The 23,403-nt window shown below is 34.6% G+C and overlaps 2 protein-coding genes across 2 annotated transcripts in view; one reads left to right on the forward strand and one right to left on the reverse strand.

Annotated features, from left to right (window-relative positions):
• The window catches only part of LOC144975070 (methionine synthase-like), a 36,579-nt gene extending 26,351 nt beyond the window's left edge, over positions 1–10,228 (reverse strand). The window contains exons 1-10 of the mRNA XM_078918765.1: positions 10,018–10,228; positions 9,038–9,237; positions 8,815–8,904; positions 7,359–7,428; positions 6,940–7,032; positions 2,923–3,089; positions 2,247–2,442; positions 1,793–1,854; positions 1,533–1,600; positions 230–309 (exon numbers count right to left, since the gene is read on the reverse strand). Coding sequence (XP_078774891.1) covers positions 230–309; positions 1,533–1,600; positions 1,793–1,854; positions 2,247–2,442; positions 2,923–3,089; positions 6,940–7,032; positions 7,359–7,428; positions 8,815–8,904; positions 9,038–9,237; positions 10,018–10,063 — 1,072 coding nt within the window. The 5' untranslated portion in view covers positions 10,064–10,228. The remainder of the gene's footprint in view (positions 1–229; positions 310–1,532; positions 1,601–1,792; positions 1,855–2,246; positions 2,443–2,922; positions 3,090–6,939; positions 7,033–7,358; positions 7,429–8,814; positions 8,905–9,037; positions 9,238–10,017) is intronic.
• A 66-nt stretch (positions 10,229–10,294) lies between these two features.
• LOC144975077 (syntaxin-5-like) lies at positions 10,295–22,744 on the forward strand. The gene is made up of 11 exons (XM_078918778.1): positions 10,295–10,434; positions 14,787–15,070; positions 15,344–15,414; positions 16,079–16,134; positions 17,566–17,678; positions 18,131–18,205; positions 18,561–18,617; positions 19,215–19,305; positions 20,493–20,629; positions 21,213–21,334; positions 22,183–22,744. The coding sequence occupies exons 2-11, from the start codon at positions 14,843–14,845 to the stop codon at positions 22,340–22,342; spliced, it is 1,110 nt and encodes a 369-aa protein (XP_078774904.1). The 5' UTR covers positions 10,295–10,434; positions 14,787–14,842; the 3' UTR covers positions 22,343–22,744.
• Positions 22,745–23,403: the final 659 nt, after the last annotated feature.

The following is a 23,403-nucleotide window of genomic DNA, read 5'->3' on the forward strand; positions in this document are numbered from 1 at the left end:
TCAACTGCTACAATATTATTTTTTCTATTCGAACTTAATAAGTAAATCTTTTCCTTTGATATTTCCTCTGCCTCTCAGGATTTCTGAAATACAATCATGTATATTGGATTTCTATGCATATTGACAGTAAAATCAACAACAGAATTGTAATTCCTCCACTATGGAGGCATATAATACTTTGTTCACTTTTCCAGCATTATTATTATAAGCACACAAACAAAGAGCCTACCAGAGAGACACAAGTGTTCTTGGTGAAGTTGCTGAGGTGGAATTCTAGGTTTGTACAGCTTGGCAGTTTCAGCTATTGCCCTAGAAGTTGACATAAAGAAATATCAACCACTATCAGATCAATGAGATAAGATTTAAATGACCTAAAAATTGTAATATCGTATTATCCCTATTAACGCATGGTGTGCTAAAAAATGCTGCCACACAATGCTCCTATATCTTATCAACTAGCATAATGCACAGAAAAAAGCATCAGCTGAACCATGCAGGCACACATTTTTGCTAGTATTCTTTGTAGTTTCACTGGGGAGGGGACAGAAAGAGTCGCACTGAGCAGTATATGTGTTTGTTGAGCAACTGAGAGCCATAATCTCTCAACTCACCTGCCAATTTCCTATGAAACTGATGTACCCATGCAGCCAATAAAGATAATACCATATCTAATTTTTTTTTTTAATGAAACATGATTTAATTCATCTTATCACATTTGAGAGATGGTCGAGAGAAAAATAAAATTTTCTCCATTCCAATATGTTCATTTTCATTTATTGCTGACAATAATAATTTTAATCTTCAAAATCTGTTTTGATTGCCTCTATATTCAATGACAACCAAATGTGGTTTAAATGTTTTAAATGGCTAAACGAGACAATGCAACAATTAATATTTTGATTATAATTAGTCAAGCAAAATGTCCAATTTTTAAAGGACAGCAAGGTATTGCATTCTTTTTTTCCCCAGTTGACAAATGGACATGACATTTTCACATGTTGATAAGAAAAATGACAAGTAAAATTCTTAACTATGTCAGTCGTATTATTGAACACTTGATATGTTAACCACCTTAAAGGGACAGTCATTCTAAATGAAAGAGCAATGTCAACAGAATCATCACTCAAGACCTAAATAGTTTCATACATTCATGAAGGGGAACATTCAAAATTATTTTTTTTCATATATAAAAAAATAAGAGAGAGAGAGAGAGAGAGAGAGAGAGAGAGAGAGAGAGAGAGAGAGAGAGAGAGAGAGAGAGAGAGAGAAAGAGGGGGGGGGGGGGGGGTTGCTTCCGTGCTTCTGAATTGTCATCCACTGTTTTACATTTCCCGTAATTAAAAATTTTAATTTAATTTGTTTTTTTTTTCATACTAGAGCAAATAATTTCTTTAAATTTATTTTTGTCATATATTATGTCCTCTGAAGTAGAGAATAATGGATTGTCTGGTTTCAGGTAATTGCCTGAGGATTTACAGGCCTGAAATAACATTGATATTATTGCTATCAAAAGTGGGAAAACCTATTCTTACTTGATATGCTCTGGTGTGGTTCCACAACAGCCACCAATAATATTTATAAGACCAGACTTCATGAATTCCTGAAAAAGAATAACAAACACTGCTTAAATATGAATTATTTTTAAAAAGACAAGTGAACACGAGTGGCAACATAAATAATGATTTTGGACTTTGCAAATGGCATAATTTTATGAATCCTTAATTCTGGCAAAGATCAATGAAATCTATGAAAGAAAACTTTTCACATATCATCAAATATCTTAAAGTCTCACCCCAACTTGTGATGCAGTGTACTCAGGAGTTTCATCGTAATCTCCAAAAGTATTAGGGAGACCTGTGAATAAAACCCCAATTAACAAATATACAACATTATAAAGTTGAGCAAAAGAACTAACTTCAACAATACAAAATAGTATATGAAAATAAGACAATACTTTAAATAATATACATTATACTTTGAAGGACTAATCTTAAAGTAATCGATTACCACCCTGTTACGCTGACCTTATCAGATGCATATCTTGTGATTATGCCATTTTAAGATCCCTTAACAATGACATCCAGCAGCTTGTATACATTTGGAAGTTGTGTAAATGCATCATTAGTAGATTCAATATGCTTTCCATGCCACGCTGCTATCAAAAATAAATTTACAAATAAGTATGTAAATAACAAATATAGCAAAAAGAGATCAAACTTTCTATTTAACTTGAAACAATATCTGACCTGCATTTGGATAACATAGAACAAATGAAGTTGTGTTCATGCTCATGGCTTCAACGAAAGGCCTCATCTCAGAAGCTCCTAAGGCACAGTTAAGTCCTAAACACATAGGCCTTGCATGGCTAACACTAGTGATGAATGCCTCTGTCGTTTGACCTGAAAGTGTCCGCCCACTCTTGTCAACAATAGTTCCAGATATCTGTTAAACACATGTAATTATATATAAAAACAATGAAATGACTGTATTGCAAAGAACACTTAAAATATGGACTCTAATTCTCCATGTCCTAACTCAAACATAAGATTAAAATTTCATTACTAATTTTTATCAAAATTCAAAATTAAAATTCCACTCAGAAATGCTTATCATATTGCTTATATTATCATTATTATTATTATTATTATTATTATTATATATTTAAGATGTAGTAAGATGATGTAGACTTAAACATGAAAAAAAACAGAGTGAAAATCAATTCAGAAAACAACTTGCCAAAATAACACAAGTAACAACAAGCGTATAACAGAAATCAGCAGCTCAGATTGTTCAACTGTTGATCGAACGACTGATCTTTGATACTAATTTAAAAATTTTCCAGAACTTTGTTTCTTTTATAAAAATTAAAAGAAAAAACGATTGTTAATCAATTAAAAGTCTTAAGCAACACTGAAGACTTACAAACACAGGGACTCTACATTTCCTTTTATCAAAAACATTTTCTATGGCAAATATAGCAGCTTTAGAATTGAGGGTATCAAAGATGGTTTCCACCAGAAGTACATGAACTCCACCATCAAGCAGAGCCTGAGCTTGCTCACTGTAAGCATCCACTAACTGGTCAAAAGCTGATTTAAAAGAAAAGAAAATAGATGAAACTTTCAAATAATAGGAACGATAATGATGATAATAAAAATAATAATAATAATAACATGAACAACAATGCCCCGTGTGGTGTCCGGGGTCCCTCAACTGAGAGGGTCAAGAATAGCCCAACGCCAAGCCAGCGTGTCGTAAAAGGCGACTAATGGTGTGTGATTCTCCCATCTTCGAGTCACCTGGTCCTCCAGGTTGGGGGTCGGCAAAGGGTTAACACCCCTTTCCGTTAAACTCAAACCGTTACAGAAACGCAGACAGACAAACCAAATCCTTTTTTTAGCTTGGGCGACCGAAGAGTTTCTGGAATTACAGAATTTATGAAGGACAACAGACAAAGCCGAAAGGACTCTGCTGACCCGATGACGTCTTCGCCAAACAAGCAGCTTCGAATTGCGTCGTGGAACGTTCGCACCATGTATGGTTAACACCCCTTTCCGTTAAACTCAAACCGTTACAGAAACGCAGACAGACAAACCAAATCCTTTTTTTAGCTTGGGCGACCGAAGAGTTTCTGGAATTACAGAATTTATGAAGGACAACAGACAAAGCCGAAAGGACTCTGCTGACCCGATGACGTCTTCGCCAAACAAGCAGCTTCGAATTGCGTCGTGGAACGTTCGCACCATGTATGAAGCAGGAAAAAGCTCTCAAGTTGTGACTGAGATGAGAAGATACAGGCTGCATATACTTGGAGTAAGCGAAACCCACTGGATACAATCCGGACAGAAACACCTCAAGTCTGGGGAGAAGATTTTATATTCAGGGAGAGGGGACGGGATTCATACACAGGGAGTAGGAATAATTCTAAGCAAGTTTGCCCAAAAGTCAAGTGAGAGGATGGGAACAACACGGAGAAAGGCTCATCATGGCGTCCTTTACAACACGGAGTAAGAAGATCAGCATGAACATTGTACAGATCTATGCCCCAACAAATGATGCAACAGATGAGGACAAAGATACATTTTATAGTCTGCTACAACAAGTCATTGACAAGTTGCCAAGGAAAGACATCAACATATTGATGGGAGATGCTAATGCAAAAGTGGGACAGGATAACGTAGGTTATGAAGGTATCATGGGACGTCATGGCATGGGAGAAATGAACGATAATGGTGAGAGATTTGCAAATTTCTGTGCATTCAACAGTTTGGTGATTGGAGGATCAGTGTTCCCCCATAAGAGGATCCACAAAGCAACTTGGGTCTCACCAGATGGTGTGACAGAGAATCAGATTGATCATTTTTGTATCTCTCGTAGATTCAGACGTTCATTGGAAGATGTGACAGTACGGAGAGGGACAGATGTTGGATCAGACCACCACCTGCTATTGGCAAAGCTTAAGCTCCGACTCAGAAAACATGGGACCAGATCACATACAAGAAAAAAATTCGAGGTGAATGGACTTGATGGGGAAAAGAATGAGGAATTCAAACTACAATTGAGTAATAGATTCCAACCTCTTACTGAGCTCGAGGAGGACATAGATGTAGAGTCACATTGGGCAAAGATCAAGGAAGTCTACATAACAACTTGCCACGAGGTATTGGGGGTAAAGAAATCGGAACATAAAGAATGGATAAGTCCAACCACCTTGGACCTTATTGAAAAGAGGAGAACAAGGAAGGAACAAGTGAATGCAAGCCGAACAAGGGCTTCAAGACTGGATGCACAAGAGCAGTATCGAGCCATAGCTAAGGAAGTCAAAAGATCTGTGAAGAAAGACAAGGAAGCATTCATGAACAGACTTGCCGAGAAAGCAGAAGCAGCAGCGACTGGAGGACACATGAGGATCCTTTATCAAACTACCAAGACACTTGCTGGAAAATATGGGAAACCAGAGATACCAGTCAAAGACAAAGATGGGAAAACTATTTTTGGAAAAGAGGCTCAATCTGAACGATGGAGGGAACATTTCAACTGCCTTCTGAACAGACCACCACCAGACAACCAGCCAGAAATTTTGCCTGCAAGGATTGAGCTACCAATTAGCTGTGATCCACCGTCGATAGCAGAGATTGTGGGTGCCATTAATAAGATGAAAAGGGAGAAAGCTGCTGGACCAGACCAGATTCCACCGGAGGCTCTAAAAGTTGATGCTGAAAGAAATGCTGAGGCCCTGCACCCACTATTTGAGAGAATCTGGAATGACGGGATATTCCCAAAGGATTGGAAGGAAGGACATCTTATCAAGCTTCCAAAGAAAGGGGACCTCAGTAATTGTAATAATTATCGAGGCATCACTCTTCTTTCTATCCCAGGAAAGGTTTTCAACCGAATTATTTTAGAGAGAATTAAGAATGCAACAGATGCTAAACTGCGGGACGAACAGGCAGGTTTTCGGAAAAACCGTTCAACCACCGACCAGATTGCCTCTCTGCGAGTCATAGTGGAACAGTCTATAGAATGGAACTCTCCTCTTATTGTCAACTTCCTGGATTACGAGAAGGCTTTCGACAGTATTGACAGAGAAACATTGTGGAAAATTCTGGCACATTATGGACTCCCTGAAAAGATAGTAACCTCATTAAGGAAATGTATGAAGGATCAAGTTGCAGGGTTGTACATGAAGACCAGTTTACTGACAGCTTTGAAATTAAGACTGGTGACAAGCAGGGATGCTTGCTCTCTCCATTCCTGTTCATTCTTGCCATTGATTGGCTAATGAAGGAAACCTCCAAAGGGAGAAGAAATGGGATACAGTGGACCCCCTGGACACAGTTGGATGATCTGGATTTTGCAGATGATCTGGCTCTTTTGTCCCACACCCAGGACCAGATGCAAGCAAAAACCACAATTATAAACAGCCTCTCGGAATCAATTGGTCTAAGAATTCACCCTGCAAAGTCAAAGGTCTTGAGGATAGGTACGCGTCAAAGGGAGCAGATCAAAGTAAAAGATCAGGAACTCGAAGATATAGACACTTTCTGCTATCTCGGAAGTATAATTGACAAGGATGGAGGCACGGAAGCAGAGGTGAAAGCACGAATAGGAAAGGCACAGGCTGCATTCACATCTTTGAACAGAGTTTGGAGAACTAAAGATATTTCCCTTCGACTAAAGCTAAGACTTTTCAACTCAAACGTGAAGTCTGTCCTACTGTATGGATGTGAAACTTGGAACGCATCACAGGCATGTATAAGGAGGGTACAGATTTTCGTAAACAGGTGCATGCGTAAGCTACTCAGAATAAAATGGATGGATAGAATAAAAAATGAAGAAGTATGGAAAAGAACACAGCAGAAACCAGTGGGAGAGGAAATAGGAAGAAGACGATGGAGGTGGATTGGACACACGCTTAGAAAGAATGACTCAACTATAACAAAGAAAGTATTGGACTGGAACCCTCAGGGCAGAAGATCAAGGGGAAGGCCACGAGGAACATGGAGAAGAATTAAAGAAGCTGATATACAGAAAAGTGGTAAGACCTGGAATGAGATAAAAAAGTTGGCTCAGGATAGAGAAGGATGGAAACTGTTTGTCTGTGGCCTATACCCTGACCCAGGGTGAAAAAGACAATGATGATGATGATGATGAACAACAATAATAATTAAAATACTTCGATTGATTTCAACAGCTTATCAATATTACTACTACTAATGTCCTTCCCAACACACATCCCTATAAAATCTCATGAAACGGAAAATCTCTTCTTCAATAAGTACAATCATATTTTAATGCTAGTGGCATGAAAGTTGCAACTAATACAAATGGATTAGATGCAGAAGCCCTGTATTAAGTTAGAATAACATGATGGACTCAAACAGTTATTTCCCTTACAGGTCTTGTACACATTATTTTGTCTTGATTAATACAACTTACTGATGTTCCTGAACTCTGGCTGTTCCACTGATGGTGAAATGGAAAGTGTTCTATTTGTTGGTCCCATTGCACCAGCCACATACCTTTTCACACCTTACGACAAAAGAGACACAATTGCCATTTATAAAATGGAAAGAATATGATGGAAATGCTAACACAAATCGATATATAAAAGAAATAAAAATATAGCAAAATATTATGATCCATGATTGCAATTACAAATCAAATAGTTCTGAACTCAGCATAAAATACTATGAGAAAACCTTTATCAAACTCATTCGAGGAAGAACATTGGGCACCAAAAATAAATATGAGCATTTATAATATAGTAATATTGGTATTATACTAAAAGTAATTATTATAGTGACAATAAGAAAATAGAACATTTGAATAGCAACATTAAAACACGATTATCCTACCAGTTTCCAAAGCAACTTCATCACATGCTTTTCTTGCTAGTTTGGCTGATTCGTAATTTATTCGATACACCTGTTTCCAAAAAAAATAAAAATTTATGCTGTGCAAATAATTAAAACTAAATATATCCCATTATGAATATCATTAATGCTACACTAACTCTGCGACATCTTCAGATATTTTTTAACCGCATCTGCATCCTTATCAAAATTAAAATATTTCACCACTCATGTCATAAAAATGAAAAGGTAGTCTTCATTGTATAATTTGAGCAAGCATGCCTATGTAATTTTTTTTTTAAAAAGGGATAAACTTAATTAAAGATTTCAAGCTAGGTAGGCTTTTTGGAAATTTAGATTTAAAAATATTTTTGGGGGAATCCCTAAATAATAATATTATAAATAAAAATCTAAAAATAGGAAATCTTAAATAGAGATAATGCAATTACATATTCATCAATAACATAAAGTGCCTGGTGATTATTCTTGCAAATTAAGTGTGTCACTGGCCTCCTTGACATGATTAGTACAACATTGTAACATCTATCAAAGCCATGCAAGGCGAATGACCAATATAGCGATGACGTTCATCAACATATCACCAATTATCATTAATACCACATTTTTAAGTGTTCCTACTCAAGCCAGTGGGTAGCTCAGACTTTCCTATCATTTAATCTGGACTATGACATATATTATTTATGAACTGTTAAAGTGAATTTAAACCGATTTAGCCTCAATAATCTATTGTTCTTTTTCACAACTGTTCGTTGCCACTATTAAAAGAAAAAAAAGAATTGCCAGGACCAATATTTCTTCATTTGTTATCTTATATTTTCTTGCAGGCTCATTGTCATAATCCCAAGTTCAATTTTTAATTAAAAATAAATGAACCCAGCAGACTGATCACAAGCTTGTCTCTTCATTTTTCAACAAAGAACTATGAAAACAGAGACCTGAGAGATGATGAAAACTATTTTGACTGAGCTGTTGATGAACTGGTGGTGGTGAAAAAAATGTGAAAGAGGAGAGAGGGAAAGAGGAGGAGTATTATGTTGATGAGATCAGATAGAATTCCAACAATAGATGAAAATAAGATATTATGGTACCATGCAATCTCCCTGTCAGATTCGTTCCCCCAAAAAGCCAATCTTCTAGAATTACAATTTCCAACAATTTCCAAGGACAGTTTTAAATGAAAATGTTTATGGGTGATAAAAAGATTTTTTATTATAACTTCAATTGCGTCATTATTTGCAGGTTTCCATAGCTGGAAGATAAACAAGATATTTATCTTATTTAAACAAGAAGACTCCAACATAATAGTCTAAATAATAATATCTTTATTGTCCTCAAAATAGAGGCTACTTGTTTAATATAATAATAATAATAATAATAATAATAATAATAATAATAATAATAATAATAATAATAATAATAATAAATGATTTTTACTTACCATTTTTTCCATACCATAATCTGCCTGTGCTACCCAAGTACCACTAAAGGTGTTAGTCTCAACAAAGTCAGCACCAGCTAATAAATAATCCTGTGAAATGACAAATAATCAAATTTTATAACTGTAAATTTAAGTTAATAACCAAAATCAACCAAGCACATAATAAATAAAAAACATCTGAAAATATGTAATGATTTTTTTTTTTTTAAAGGTATAACATTACCTTGTGAATCTTGCAAATAACATTTGGTTGGGTAAGACTTAGCAAGTCATTGTTGCCCTTCAAATTACCGGGATGGTCTTTGAATAATTCTCCGCGAAAATCATCCTCTTCAAATCGCTCCTTTTGAATCATGGTGCCCATACCACCATCGAACACCATGATCCTTTGACCAAGGGTCTCTTCCAGCTCCTCCCATATTTCTGTAAGAAAAATAGACTTCAATTCAATTAATTATGTCCACACAATTACAATGCTTATTAATACAGTTGAAAGCACCTCTGTCAGTATCTTTTTAGATAGCAAGGTTTATCTCTTGATTATAATACGAAAACATTTTTATAACAACAGCTGTTGACATACATTAATAACGGTGTCCATCCGGCCTCACAATCAAACCATCTTTGCTACTCTTCATAAGTAAATCATAAATATAGTAGGCTATCTTCTTTCAAAGAGCGAAATAATTGGCGAGACACAACTCATAAATGCTGCAGTTAGGTATCCTTGAAATTGCCATGTGTATGAGAGAGAGAGAGAGAGAGAGAGAGAGAGAGAGAGAGAGAGAGAGAGAGAGAGAGAGAGAGAGAGAGAGAGAGAATAAAAATAAAATTTAAAATACTAATACAATAACGGTACTAGGTAGGTAGTAGTAGTAGTAAAGTAGCAAAAATGATAGAAAGTGCTATTAATAATAATATCAAAATTCCTTTTATTTTGATTCATCCCATTAAGGGGAATGTGTCTTTAGAGTCTAGATATTCCAAAGGAAAACTGGAATAATCCAGTCGTCAGCCGCAGTGCAACGCCGCAAACTGAGCTAGGGCGAGGTGACTTGCTCAAGGCCACACAGAGCAGCGGGTAATAATCCTATGACCCCCGACCCCTTTTAAAACGAACCGAAAGGTCACGAAAGGTCAAGGGTTATTTAACACGATCTCGGGAAATGATACTAAATCGAAAATTAAAGGTTCTTTTCTAACCTGACTTGTGTGAACCAGTTGAGGTTTCTGGTATTGTTGGTGGCATTCTGATTATTGAGATTATATTGCTATAAACGAAAATTTGAGGTAATATGAAAGAAATCTATTCCTCTTGTCAGGGTGTCGAGCGAGCGTGCCGAAAGCAAAACAAGTCATTTGTGAAGAGGGCTACCGCTTTTATACTACTCGTGAACAACACACCCTCGAATGCGCAATCTCGGAAGTTCGTCATAAGACTACTCTTCCTGTATTCGTGGAACAACAAGAACTCTTTTGCATTTATATTTTCATTTCTCAATGAAATGTTTGGTCACCGTACTGTGATCTTACTGAAATCTTTAGACCACTTCAAGCAGAGAGATGTCGTTTTAGCTTTGTTGGTCCCCACCAACTAGTTCATAATTTTGACTTCACAAGGTATGGTCAAAAACTATTTTTGAGGGGCTGTAGGTATTGGCTGTAGATATGTCTATCAATAACCATGGACTTCTTATTCTTGTTCTTAGACGATTATCCACGGTCCACAGTCACAGACAGTCTGTCAACAATAAGAAAAGACCAGCTTTTTATTATGATTATGGACACAGACAGTATCTCAATAAGTATAGAATAAGAAAAGGCCAGGCTTCTTAGTATATACAGACAGTGTCTGTCACTAAGAAAAAGCCAGGCTTCGCTGTGACTGCGGCTATTCAGTATTCAGACTCGAGTCTGAATAGAATAGTAATTATTAGCCCAAGACTATTCGGACTCAAAATGCGCATGTGCAATCAACAAAATATGTATTAGGAACAGACTCAGTCTGAATAGTCTCCTGTTGCAGAATGGTTTTTGTTTGCTTTTGTTTTTATTGTTTTCTTTGTTTTGTTTTGAATTCCGTTTTATTGGACTCTATTTCTCCGAACGCTCAGGAAAATAATAGTATTAATAGGCACTTAAATGAAAATTCAGTTTTCAAATGACAGTATAAAATCTGGTTTACTATGATGCAGTATACCATCCCGATGATAAAACCGTTTGAATTTTGTCTCTAGGTTATATAGAAGCAGAGTTATTCAATTTTTTATGCCTTAAAAACACCCAAAAATTACTATAGACTATAGGAATCAGCCTGAAATTGGGCACCAGCTGACTGAAAAAAACGAAAGGGGATTCCCCTGAAACACTGTGACGTCACAAGGCTAGGAGCCAATGACCAACGCTGACCACGGCAGTCCAAGCTGAAATGGCGTTACTTTGGTAGATTTTGAAATGAGTGTGATTTTATGGAATGCTCAAAGGGTATCCTGGAAGCAGTTTTGAAAGTTGAAAATGGTATCATTGGAAAGGAAAATGATTGAATTTTATGATTATTTATGTTTTAAGAGGATTTTTTCATGAATGATGATAAACGGCTTGATTTTCTTGCCCACTGCAATTAAGCTATCTTTCCATTACAATATCTTCTAAATGAATTTAAGGAGGGAAATGGTAATTGTACCAAATGATAGGGCGTTCAATGCCCTTTATTTTAGTATTTAATTTATCCAATTCTGTAAATAAATACCAGAGATATCTCAATTTAACCAAGCCATGGTTTTAGCCTGCAGCTCACAAACGATAACTAGCGGTCACACAGGTGAATGGGAGAACTGTGACACAGATTTAGCCATTCATTTAAGTGCCTAGTATTAATAGTCGGCTAGCCTCCAGTAGCTGATGGGTTATGGACGCAATGTAGATGCAAAAGTAAATTTTATGCTCAAGCAGAGTGGACAGGTAATTCTCACAAATCATCAAGCTAGCGATTTTTAGGCATTTTGTTGACAAAGACAGATTTTATCAGAAAGTTGTGTCATCGCGAATACTCCATGGCGCATTCACTTTTGCACTTCGTGCTGCACTATCAAAGAGAGAACATATGTAAACCTAAATAACAAAGCCAAAGTCTCCAAACGGGAACAGAGGTTGAAAGACAGGATAGCACAAACTTAGAATAGAAGTCTAAACAGAAAGTTAGGAATAAAAGACAGAGCGCCAAGCACTAGCAAAAGAAAACATTTTTTTTAAAAATTCATACACATTCATTCATAACTCACACAGTCACTCTCGCTAATAAACAAAATAAATCTTGAGAACGGAAACCGTTCGTATAGATAGAGATCAAGTTTATTTTTCAGAGCAATCGGAGAAATAGTCACTTATTAAAAATAACATAGAATTGATACAAATGAAAATAACAATTATAGTAACTAACTATAAAACCACTTAATTTGATGAGAAAGAGAAAATCAACAGATCAATTATTTGGAAGTCCAATTAAAGATTAAAAAGAAAAGAGTTAAATGTCGTCAAAAGGAATAAAAGCCAGTCAAATTAACTGTGGTCTAGAGGAAAAGAAAAAACACATTGTGATAGTGTGAGAGAGACACACATCCTTCTACAGTATGAGTCAGTGTGATATATCAGTTCCCCCCCCCCCCCCTGTGTGTTTGCGCACGCACAATGGAGTTTGAGTCCAAATAGCCACTGGAGACTATTCAGACTCAAGTCCGAATTGCCACTTCGTTTTATTATACACAGGCAAGTTGGCTGAATGTTTTTTATGCAAAATGCCACAAACTTATTCGTGATAAATGGCAAATCAGTTAATATCGAGTACACAAAATAGAGGAGGCCTTCCGAAAAACAAACATCCTAGCCTTAGCACCTTCACTAAGACATAACTAACCATAATGAAAAAAATCCTCCGCCCTCGAGCTAACCCTAATAGAAAAAAAAACCTAGGACTGCTTTGCACCTCCTGTTAATGCTTCACAAATCAAAATGGCGACTGGGAATCAAACAGCTGTCAAATTAGGACATTTTAAACTTTTACAAATCTATCAACAAGTTTCGAAAGTTTTTAAAATGCTTCTACTTCTATAATAAATGATGACAAATTGAATAAATAAACGTTTGACAAAAGGTCCACGGTGAAGGCCTCCCCAAAATTGTTTGTAAATAGTGCTCAAACTCAAATGCCATATATCCGGCTTATTTTAAAGCAAATGGCATCAATGAAATGTAAGTTTTGGACACTTTGAGCTGAAAAAATCAAATCTGTATGGTGACTTTTTAATGATATTAATATTTCATTCAATGTACTTTTGATAAAATACGAAATTTTTAAATTCACATTCATACCTTAATAATTTATTTCTTGATGGAATTTCTTCTTTTCTTTTTTTTTTAACAATTGAGAGGGGAAGACACTCCAAATTTTTCTTTTTTGGTCTTGGGGGAAAGGGGTGGGGGTCTGGTCACTGGAGGGCAGCAAAATCCTATTTTTTTTAGGCATACCCCTATCTTTATACTTTTTCTAAGGCAGGGTGCCCTTGGCCTTTGAGACAAGCATCCTCAATTTTGCCAATTTGGATTTTTATCTGCCTTTATTTCTAAGGAATTCGTAGGATCAATCTGTCTATTATAAGCTTGCCTACATTTAGGAAACCTACATGTTTCAGCTTTCTGTCGTGAGTTATTTTTCAAAATTTTCATTCATTGTAAAAGATTCCTAGTCATTTTTTACTTTTTGATTTTACTTGGTATTTACTGTAATGAAGATAATCCTGAGGTAAATCTTTTCTGATATTCGTTAGCGATATTGATAATGTCATTTGATGGTTTTCAGAAATTAATGGATATGATAAACATTGACTTTTATCCATCCTCTATAGAGAGGAAAAACTTGCATAAATGCAAATGTCCTATATTATACAGAGAGTTAAACTTTTATCTCAAAACTCTGTCATTATCAACAATATTAATTTTGTGTTTTGATAGAAAAGAGTTGGTTTTATTAAGTTTGAACTTTTTACCACTTCTAGTCTGTATGCATCCTGTAAGTAAACGGGTTTTCTAATCCTGTTTCAGAAATTTGATGTCTGCAGAAATAGAAGCAGTCTGACACTATTAGTTCTCGTCCATTCATTAGGAAAGCATTGCTCTGAAAATTCAGAATGTATTGTCCTGAAATGAAAAGTTTGTTTTCAAATGGCTTGCTGGAGGAATTATTGAACCTTTGAGCATTTATCAAGTTAAATTTGTAGAAATGCTTTACAAATGTGATGTGTAGTGGTTGATATTTATTTTATTTTAGTTGCCTCTTTCTCATATTTGCTCCATAATATAATGGGAATCTTGGACTGCTGGGTGGGGTTCCTGGCCTCCCATAGTGGGCAGGGAGGCACTTACTGTGTCTTCTATCTCCCTGTATCTGTTTTCCAACATGCTTTCTGTCTTTGTCTTGGGATGAGATTACTTCGTTTCGTCCTGGCCCTGGCCGGATACCCTAGCTGGGAGGGAAACAGTCAAATGTATAGTTAGGGTTTTGGGAGATGATATTTTTTTTTCTTGTAAATCATCTCTCTGTTATGTATTATTTTTATTTTACATTTTTGTAAACATTTGAGTGTGTTCCTCTTAATGGGAAGCTGTGCTTATGTCAAGATGAGACATTTAGGTGATCTCAAACTAAGAACATTGACAGTGTGATCTTGGAATCTTCATCTGTTCCCTATTTGAACTAATCCCCTCTGTCTTCCTTTTTCTTGGATACTAATTGTAATTCTGGAACTTTTTACTATCCCAATTTCTTCCTTTTTACTGGCGCTGAATGACCTTAATGTGTTGCAAGCGCTGTAAAACCCTTAAAGCAAACAAACAAATCTTAGACTGCTAAATCTCAAACATAAATCGCAGTTTAATAAATCTGTACTTATTTGTATATATTTTTATTTTCTTTGCAGAAAAGCTTATAAACTGAACATCAAGTCTGGGTGAGGCCCAGGCTTGAACTATTTCAATGCTAGCCCGTCGGAGAAGGAACAACTCAGGCTCTGAGAATCATTCACAGGGTAACTCAAATCAGTATAATCAACATCATCAACAGTTTAATAGTACAAGGCACCACAGCCCATCTCCCTCTTCACCACAGACAACCCAGAGACAAATCCTTGACGATCCAGATATGACGTGTCGTGACAGATCATCGGAATTTATGTCCGTTGTCAAATCCTTACAGTCTCGGCAGGTATTTAAATATTTAGATTTACTCTATTGTTGTCAACCTTTTGGAGAATTGTTTATAGTTTCAATAAATGTAGTACTTTCTTCATTCCTCAGCATTAGAGGATTGATTTTAATCAAATGTTAATTAACTGTGTCTTGATCTAGTCACAAAGAAGATGTAACAAGTATTAATTATTCATTAAGTATGGAAACTATAAATATTGATGTTGAGTTACTTCAGTAAAGAACTAGCAGTATTTAAAATGCTTTGTTTTTAACCTTTTTTCGTTATTAGGGAAATGGAATGGTGCAAAATCACAGAAATAGAGCCTTACACCAGAGAAGTGAATTCACACAAATTGCCAAGTAAGATACATTACGAGTATGAGTTCATGTCAAGTGCATCTTACATTAACATCAATAGTTTTATATTTGTTTTAAATATTTTTTTTTTTTTCTGATTTTGACAGGATTTATAGTTTAGCATAGTCTGAGAGAATTTGAATTATGTATACTTATTGGAATTGTAAAGTGGCCCGTTAAGATGGAAGTAAAACAGTATAACCAAATTATTGTTATTATTAAAAGTAGTAGTAGTAGTTCTTGTTTTTGTAGTAGTAGTAGTAGAATAGCATTTGTTTTTAAACACAAGCATTAGAGCTACAGTTTGAGTTGGGCATAGATAAATGTTTTTATCCATCACAAATAAAGGTGTATTGATTTTAAAAGATGTCATTCAGAAAATTTATGCTTAAAAAATGCGAAATTATAGCTGATTCTTGGTGTTTCAGGGGAATAGGCGTAGTGGATGAAATGATATGTTTAAGTTTTATAAGGTAGCTTTTATTTTCTCTTTCTTAGCCTTTTATAAAGTGATTTAAATAGTTTTGTATCATTAGTTAATTGTTAATTAGTTGAGGGTTCATTTTTATTGTTTGTTTTTTTGGGGGGTTTTTTTTTCAAAACAATATCAGTGTTTTATATGCCTCTTTACAGTTTAGTGTATATAATTCTTTTAATTGTTTTTCAGGCGAATTGGAAAAGACCTTGCAAACACATTTGCCAAGTTAGAAAAACTAACAATATGTAAGTTTGGTCAACATAAACGAATATCTTTCTGCCATATCCAATTCCAAGCATTGTTAAAACATTGAAAATTGGTGAAAATTATTGAGTTTATTATGTTATAAACTAAAACAGATAAATTAAGTTAACTCCATCTATCCCATAATCCTAAAAGCCTCCTCCAATTCTCTCTGATTTGGGTCATTGAGGCAAGGTATGGGGGAAAAAGGCTTACCAGTGAAGAAGAACAAGTGACATTACACATTATTTTGCATATGAACACACAATTTTTTAAAGACGTCTTTAAAGCTATTATATAGATGGAAAAAATGCATCATGCTCTGTGGTGACACATTGTGGCTAACCATCACTGTAAAATCAGAACTGTTCACGATTGGACCTTCTAGAAGAAGAGAGAAAGAGACGGGGAAAAACAAAAAAAACAGCAATAAGTCTACCATCACAATAACATTAACTCCAAGATTCTTGGCATCACACTACCACTTTCACAGCATTATTTTTATTATCACAACCTCACCCCATTGTCATTAGGTACCAAGATTTTAAGGACGACTTTTAATTCAATTTCCTGAAATTGTTTTTTTTTTTTACATCTTCCATTCAGTATGCATCTCAGCGTTTAGCCACACTCTTGCCTTCATTGCCTTCATTCTTTAAGATGTTTGGTACTCATAACAGTATGTCAATTTGAAATTCATGACATCGCTTTACAAACTCTTGAATATGCAGGGCAGGGAGGGGGGTGCAGGTAATAAAGAATGGAACTTCTGTTTCACAATAAATAAAGTTGCGAATGAACGTTAAAATTGTGCAATTATAGGTAAAGTGGTTGTGTGTGCTCTTTTTTGCTCCCTGAAAAGTCAGTCAGATTTACTGGGCTGGCAGATGTATATCGCCATCACAACTTCATTTGGTACACCAGCATCATTATCTCTTACCACCACCGCCATGGCATCATGACTGCTACAACCGTCTTAGCTTTGAACCTTCACCACATCTACCACCACCACCACCAAAGCTTCATAATATCACCGCCACCATTAGAGCAACATCGCTACAACAACCATCATCACCTTCCACTGACAGTATCAATACTACTAACGTGATTGGGATCTTTTGATCATTTCTTTGTTTCCACAGCAATGTTCTTAGATGTTGCAATTTCTGAGCCTTATTCTAATTTAATATGCTCACTTAGTCTAGTTTCTAGATAAACCAGATAATTTTGTAATTACTAGAGATAGCTTCGATTAAGTGTTTGAATGATGAAGATCAGAGTTTATTTTGATTTGGGTTTGGTATTAGCTTTTATTTAGACATTTGTATAGTGTGCACTTTTTAGGGTTATCAAATACACTTTTCATTCTGGGAAGGTTGGCAAGTCTGTTAATATTATTATTATTTTAATCAATCCATATTTTCTATTAACAGTGGCTAAAAGGAAAGCCTTGTTTGATGATAAACCAGTCGAAATCCAAGAGCTTACCTACATCATTAAACAAGACATTAATGGTTTGAATAAACAGATAGCCCAGCTCCAAGAGGTAATTACTGTCTTGTTTTGTAGAGTTTTTTTTTTTTCAGTTAGACCTCTGACAAATTAAATTGGGATGAAGTCTCAAAAGTAGAAGTCAAAATTTATAAATAGTTCTATGGAGATGAGCTGTTATTAAAAAACTGCTGGGTGGTTGATCTCATATTTCAGTGCAAGGGACTTTTTTTTTTGTTTTTAACCCCTATTTTGTTTACAGAATTTGTCAGATTCTTGTTAATATGTCTGTATTACCCTAACCTTTGTCTCTGTGTTTTAAATCGAAATATCCTCATGCCCTTTTATTCATGATCCATTGTTATTATTTTTTTTTTCATCACTGAAATGCAAACCATATATATTCACTTGCAATCTCTCAGTGAACTTTTGTGTTATGGAATGGATTATGATTTCATTAATTTGGATTAACCTAGCCTTAGAGTAATTGTTTTAAATTTTCCATAGTTGGCCAAGTCACAAAAAGCTCAGAATGGGAAGCATGTCCAAACACATTCCAATACAGTAGTCGTTGCACTGCAAGTAAGTAAAGTGATGGTTATTTCCTCATGCAATCAAATACAAATCATGTAAGGTTTGATGAATGGTTTTCTTTTTCCCAATCATTAAAATAAATTTTTATTTCAATAATCTGATGAAATGGATGAAAAGAAAGCAATAGGTAATGAGTGTTACTTATTTTCTAATGTGCCATAATTTATAACAATGCTTTATAAAAAGAATATTTAGCTCTAAATCTATCACTGCTGATTAAGAGTTGTTGGCCTAGAGGAAGGGTTAAATACAATGAAAATAAATTTTTTTTAACACAATCGTTTGCAATTATAGTTTCTTAAAGTACTGAATTTGTTTTAAAAATGATATCTCTTTATTCCAGTCCAAGTTGGCATCCATGTCCAATGACTTCAGACAAGTATTGGAAGTCAGAACAGAGGTAAGGGAGAATTGAGTCATTTCTGTAAAACAATGAAGTCAAAAAGGATGTATTCTTTCCATTTGTTCATCATCGTTTTCAATATTTTGCTTCTTTTTTTAAAAAAACAAAACAATTGACATAAGGCCAACTCTATTCGCAATAGTACTGCGCATAATATAAATAAACTACATTATTATTATTACTAATTTTATTTATTTTTAAATTATTTTTTATTATTATTATTACTTATTTTTTAAAAAGTTATCACTTTCATTATCATTTTGCGTTTCGTTGACAATCACGATGTGTCTGTTGTTGTGTAGTGATGGTGGTGTTGATGTTGATGATGTAGTAGTGGCAGTGATGATGACTATAACTATAAGGATAATGATGATGATGTAATGGTGGTGGCCGGTTGCTGTAGTTTTGATAACGATGTGGTAGTGGTAGTAATGAGGATGTGAATAGTGCTTCCACTGTGGCCCCACTATTCACAGTACTACTGCGAATAAGCACTTCGTTGACATAATTCCTATTGTCCTTTTCTTTTTAATTGATCCTTTATTTTATTTTACCTGTTGTGAAAAATAACATTATCTCTTCAAATATCCACAGAATTTGAAACATCAGAAGTCTCGAAGGGAACAGTTCTCAAATTCAGCTGTGACATCATCTTTACCACCTTCAGCTTATCAAGGACACATGAGTAAGTTTATGATTATTAAGGTTATGGATGGAATGATATCACTCCCCCATACACATTTGTGCGTGCATGCACGCGTACATAAACTACATCAATTTGAAGGTACACTGTTACTGCATTATAATACTTCAAACAGCAAAGGCCATTGACCCACATTGATCGATACCTGTTTGAAATATTGTGTGATGTTAAGGTACATTTGATGAAATATATGTGCACTGCTTATCAGCGTTGTTAAGCTAATAGAGGGATAAAACTAAATCTAAATATAGTTTTACCCTTTTGACAAACAGTCATTTTTAGGTCATTGTTTACGATCAACTTTTTAGACTTTTAAAAAATTATTAATTAAACAATCTTATCGGAGATGGGAGAAACATTTTTTTTCAAAATGAAAATAATTTGTATCCGAGTATACCATGTATGTGCTCAATGCTTAATTTATTCCCACAGCAGGCCATATTAATTCAAATTTCTGTTTCGAATCATCACCTGTTAGATGGCCTCACTATTTGCATTGGTTCTCTTGTAAAATCCATCACTGTCTATAGCAAGGTACTTAATCACATCTCAATTTACTTGGGTAATGTACGGACATAAGGTTCTTTGCATCAGGCAAGGACATAATGTCAAAGTCAGTTTTACAGTCATTGTCATCCATCCGATTACTGATTACATTCAATTTTTTATCAAAGTTATTAACAATATGGCGTGATTTAATAGATGACATTGAATAATTAATGACATGTATTTTTTTCAGATTTGTGCATATTATATGAGTAGGTAACTTTCAAAATGGACTAAGTCCCATTTTCATCATTCAAAGAAAACCACATCTTTTTGTCATTTATTTATTGACTCAAAGAGGAAAATAGTCGTCTTGTGTGCCTATAAAACAATACCCTGGGTGTTTTGAAACTCCAAATTTTCTCTGGTGATTCCAAAGGGGTTCAAATGTTATCTTGAGATTGTTAACTGATTTTTTATTAGGACGTTTTGAAAGTCAGCTGCTCATATACCTTGAAATGTTACATTCTGAAACAGAATCGATTTCTGCTCTGCAGAGGAAAAGTAAAAGATTAGATTACCAAATTTATGTGATTTTTATTTTTGGGTAAGGGGTTTTTAGGATTTTTCCAAATTTTGAATGGCAGTTGTGTAATCGTGTTTTGTGTTTTAATTTTAATTAGATGGTTCAGTCCTTTTGCAAGATGAAGCCAGTCATTCTAAAAATGGTGAGGTAGCCATCAATATGGATGGTATGGGCGGGGGTGGTGCTGTTGGAGGATCAAGTCTTCAGAACCAAATGCAAATTGTTGATGAACAAGTAGGTATTATATTGCTTTGTGTTGCATCTGAAATTCTCAGTAAAGACTTTTCTACTTTTACGACGATGAAGGAATCTGGTTTTATTGATTATTTTAATTTTTGGGTTGCTAAAACCAAATTACAATACAGCATGGATGCTTTAACATGTCAAAACATAGGTAGTTTTATACATACAGCTTAGTTTGGAAAGGCAAGTGAGATAACATCAGACAAAGAATTATCCATTTAAAAAAAATGTTATTAAGTGATTCTTGGTTTTGGTTTGGCCCTTATCCAGATTTAATCAATTGTTGTTTTTTGTTTGTTTGTTTGGGTTTTTTTTATCACATTTTTGTAATCATGAGCAGAAAACTGAAAATTTGATTTTTATCCTGAAAAAAAAAGACAGATTTAGTGTTTGACGTCTGTGGCAGGTTTTTGATTTGTTTTTGCCTTTTTTATATTGAAAATTCAGCTTCTTTTTTTTTTTTAAAATATATTATAAGATATAATATTTGAGGAAATAAACATATTTTACATATTTCATTGACCTCTACAACAATGCAGCTAGTTTTAAAAGACCCTTTGACTTCTTTTCTCAGGACTCTTATATTCAAAGCCGTGCAGAGACCATGCAAAATATTGAGAGCACCATTGTGGAGCTTGGATCTATATTTCAACAACTTGCGCATATGGTGAAGGAGCAGGAAGAGGTTGTAGGGAGGTAGGAACAATTTTTGAGAAAATATTTTTTCTAAATTAGGTTTTTATTCACACAATGTAAAAATGGGGCTGCAACGAGTGCACAGTGCACAATATTTTTTTGTAAATGGTTAATTGGGTAGCATAGCAACAGCACAAGAGGCTCTAACATCAGCTTACTTCGACCCCTGTCCTTCATATTAGATTTTCCTTTTCTCTGAAAATTACGGATGTGAGGAAATTTTACCAATTATAGGCCTTATCTGTAACACAGAACACATCATCTTCACCATTTCTTTTTACAATATATGCTACATAGAGAAAGATTCGTCATTTAAACTGTATTGTTGTGAAATAGATTTGCAATTGCAACAGTGTCCGTTTTATTTTTATATCATTTCAACATTGGGGGGGGGGGGGGGGGGAGGGAGGTGATGGTGGAGTTGATAAGACATTGTTTTTCCTCCAAGGGGGCCTGGGCTCATGCCCCATGTCAGCATCCCTTGTTTTCTTTGAACAAGAAACTTTGCACCGAGACTTAAGTCTGTGCAACACAACTAAAGTTAAGAGAGAAAAAAAATCCCTAATCAGTAACTCTGATTATCCATGAAACCCAGTGATTACAATAGAAAATGCATGATCACAAAATTTGATACTCCACATTAACTTCCTTACAAAAGGATAAAATCGACATCGCATTATGTCCAAAACAAAATTGGCCTTGAGGTGTTGTCTTTAAAATGGACTGCAACAGTAAAAAAGAATGTTTAGAATTGTTATTGCCAATTTTACAATCATTTTCCTCAGTTTCAGTTATATAATTGATTGTCATGAAAATAATTTTTTTTGTTTCTAATTTTCTTTTTCCAGGATAGATCATAATGTGGATGAAGCCAGTACCAACATTGAGGCAGCCCATTCTGAGATCCTAAAGTACTTTCAGTCTGTCACATCAAATCGGTGGTTAATGATAAAAATATTTGGAGTCCTCTTTGTATTCTTTGTGATTTTTATCGTATTTATGGCATAGGTTAATAAATTGAAGCAAATTGTGCTATCACATTGGGTAATATATAAGGGAAGCCACCTCTTGTGCACTTATTTTAATGGCCTAGTAAAGAACATTGAATTAAGTGCATAATAATTTTATCACTCCCTCTTGTCACATTGCTACAATTTTTTACATTTTTTTTTGGAATTACTAGGTTATGGGTTTTTATCCAGATATTTAAGTCTTTGTTTTTGTTGTTAATTATAATAGGTTTACAGAGTTAGAGTTTATCAATTACATTCGTTCCAGAAGGAAAGTAAAAGAACTAGCTCAGTGGTATAAATTGAAAACAAAAAATCATGATTCTTATTGAAGGCTGGAAACTAAGGCATTCATCTTAAAGGTGTCTCTCTCTCTCTCTCTCTCTCTCTCTCTCTCTCTCTCTCTCTCTCTCTCTATTATATATATAATATATATATATATATATATAATATATATATATATAATATATATATATATATATATATATATATATATATATATATATATATATATATATATATATATATATATATATATATATATATATATATATATATATATATATATATATATGTATTTAATTTGTATTTGTGAGTGTGAGTGGGTTAAATGATTATAAAAGGTGTTTGAATAAGTGTCAACCGTTTGAACAAGTTGAAATTTTATCAAGGCCTTTCAGAAGGTTGGTATAGTAAAATTCATTTCACAGTCCTTGACAATAATAATTGTAATATGAGTGTTTAATATGTAGTGCATTAAGTTCAGATTACCAAAAGACTGTAAAAGAAAATTTAGATAAAGAGATTGAGGAAGGTGTGAGGGACCCACTCCTTTAAGTTCCTTTTTCTTCCCTCTACTTCAAAAAGACCAGGGTATTTGTCATCCATGACAATATTGCCTTTTTCAGAAACTTTTATAATACGAGGGCTCTTTCATAATTAACCGAAAAATGCCTGTAAAATCCGCGTTTTTTATGCTATCAACAAAATTCTTGCACGTGTTCATACCTTGACTCGTCCTTCATTTCTCTACGTAACAGCCAAGTCTGTCGACACACT

This window comes from Berghia stephanieae, chromosome 1, assembly GCF_034508935.2.
Source record: "Berghia stephanieae isolate SIO BIC M18660-M18661 chromosome 1, UCSD_Bste_1.3, whole genome shotgun sequence".
NCBI classification, from domain to species: Eukaryota; Metazoa; Mollusca; class Gastropoda; order Nudibranchia; family Aeolidiidae; genus Berghia; species Berghia stephanieae.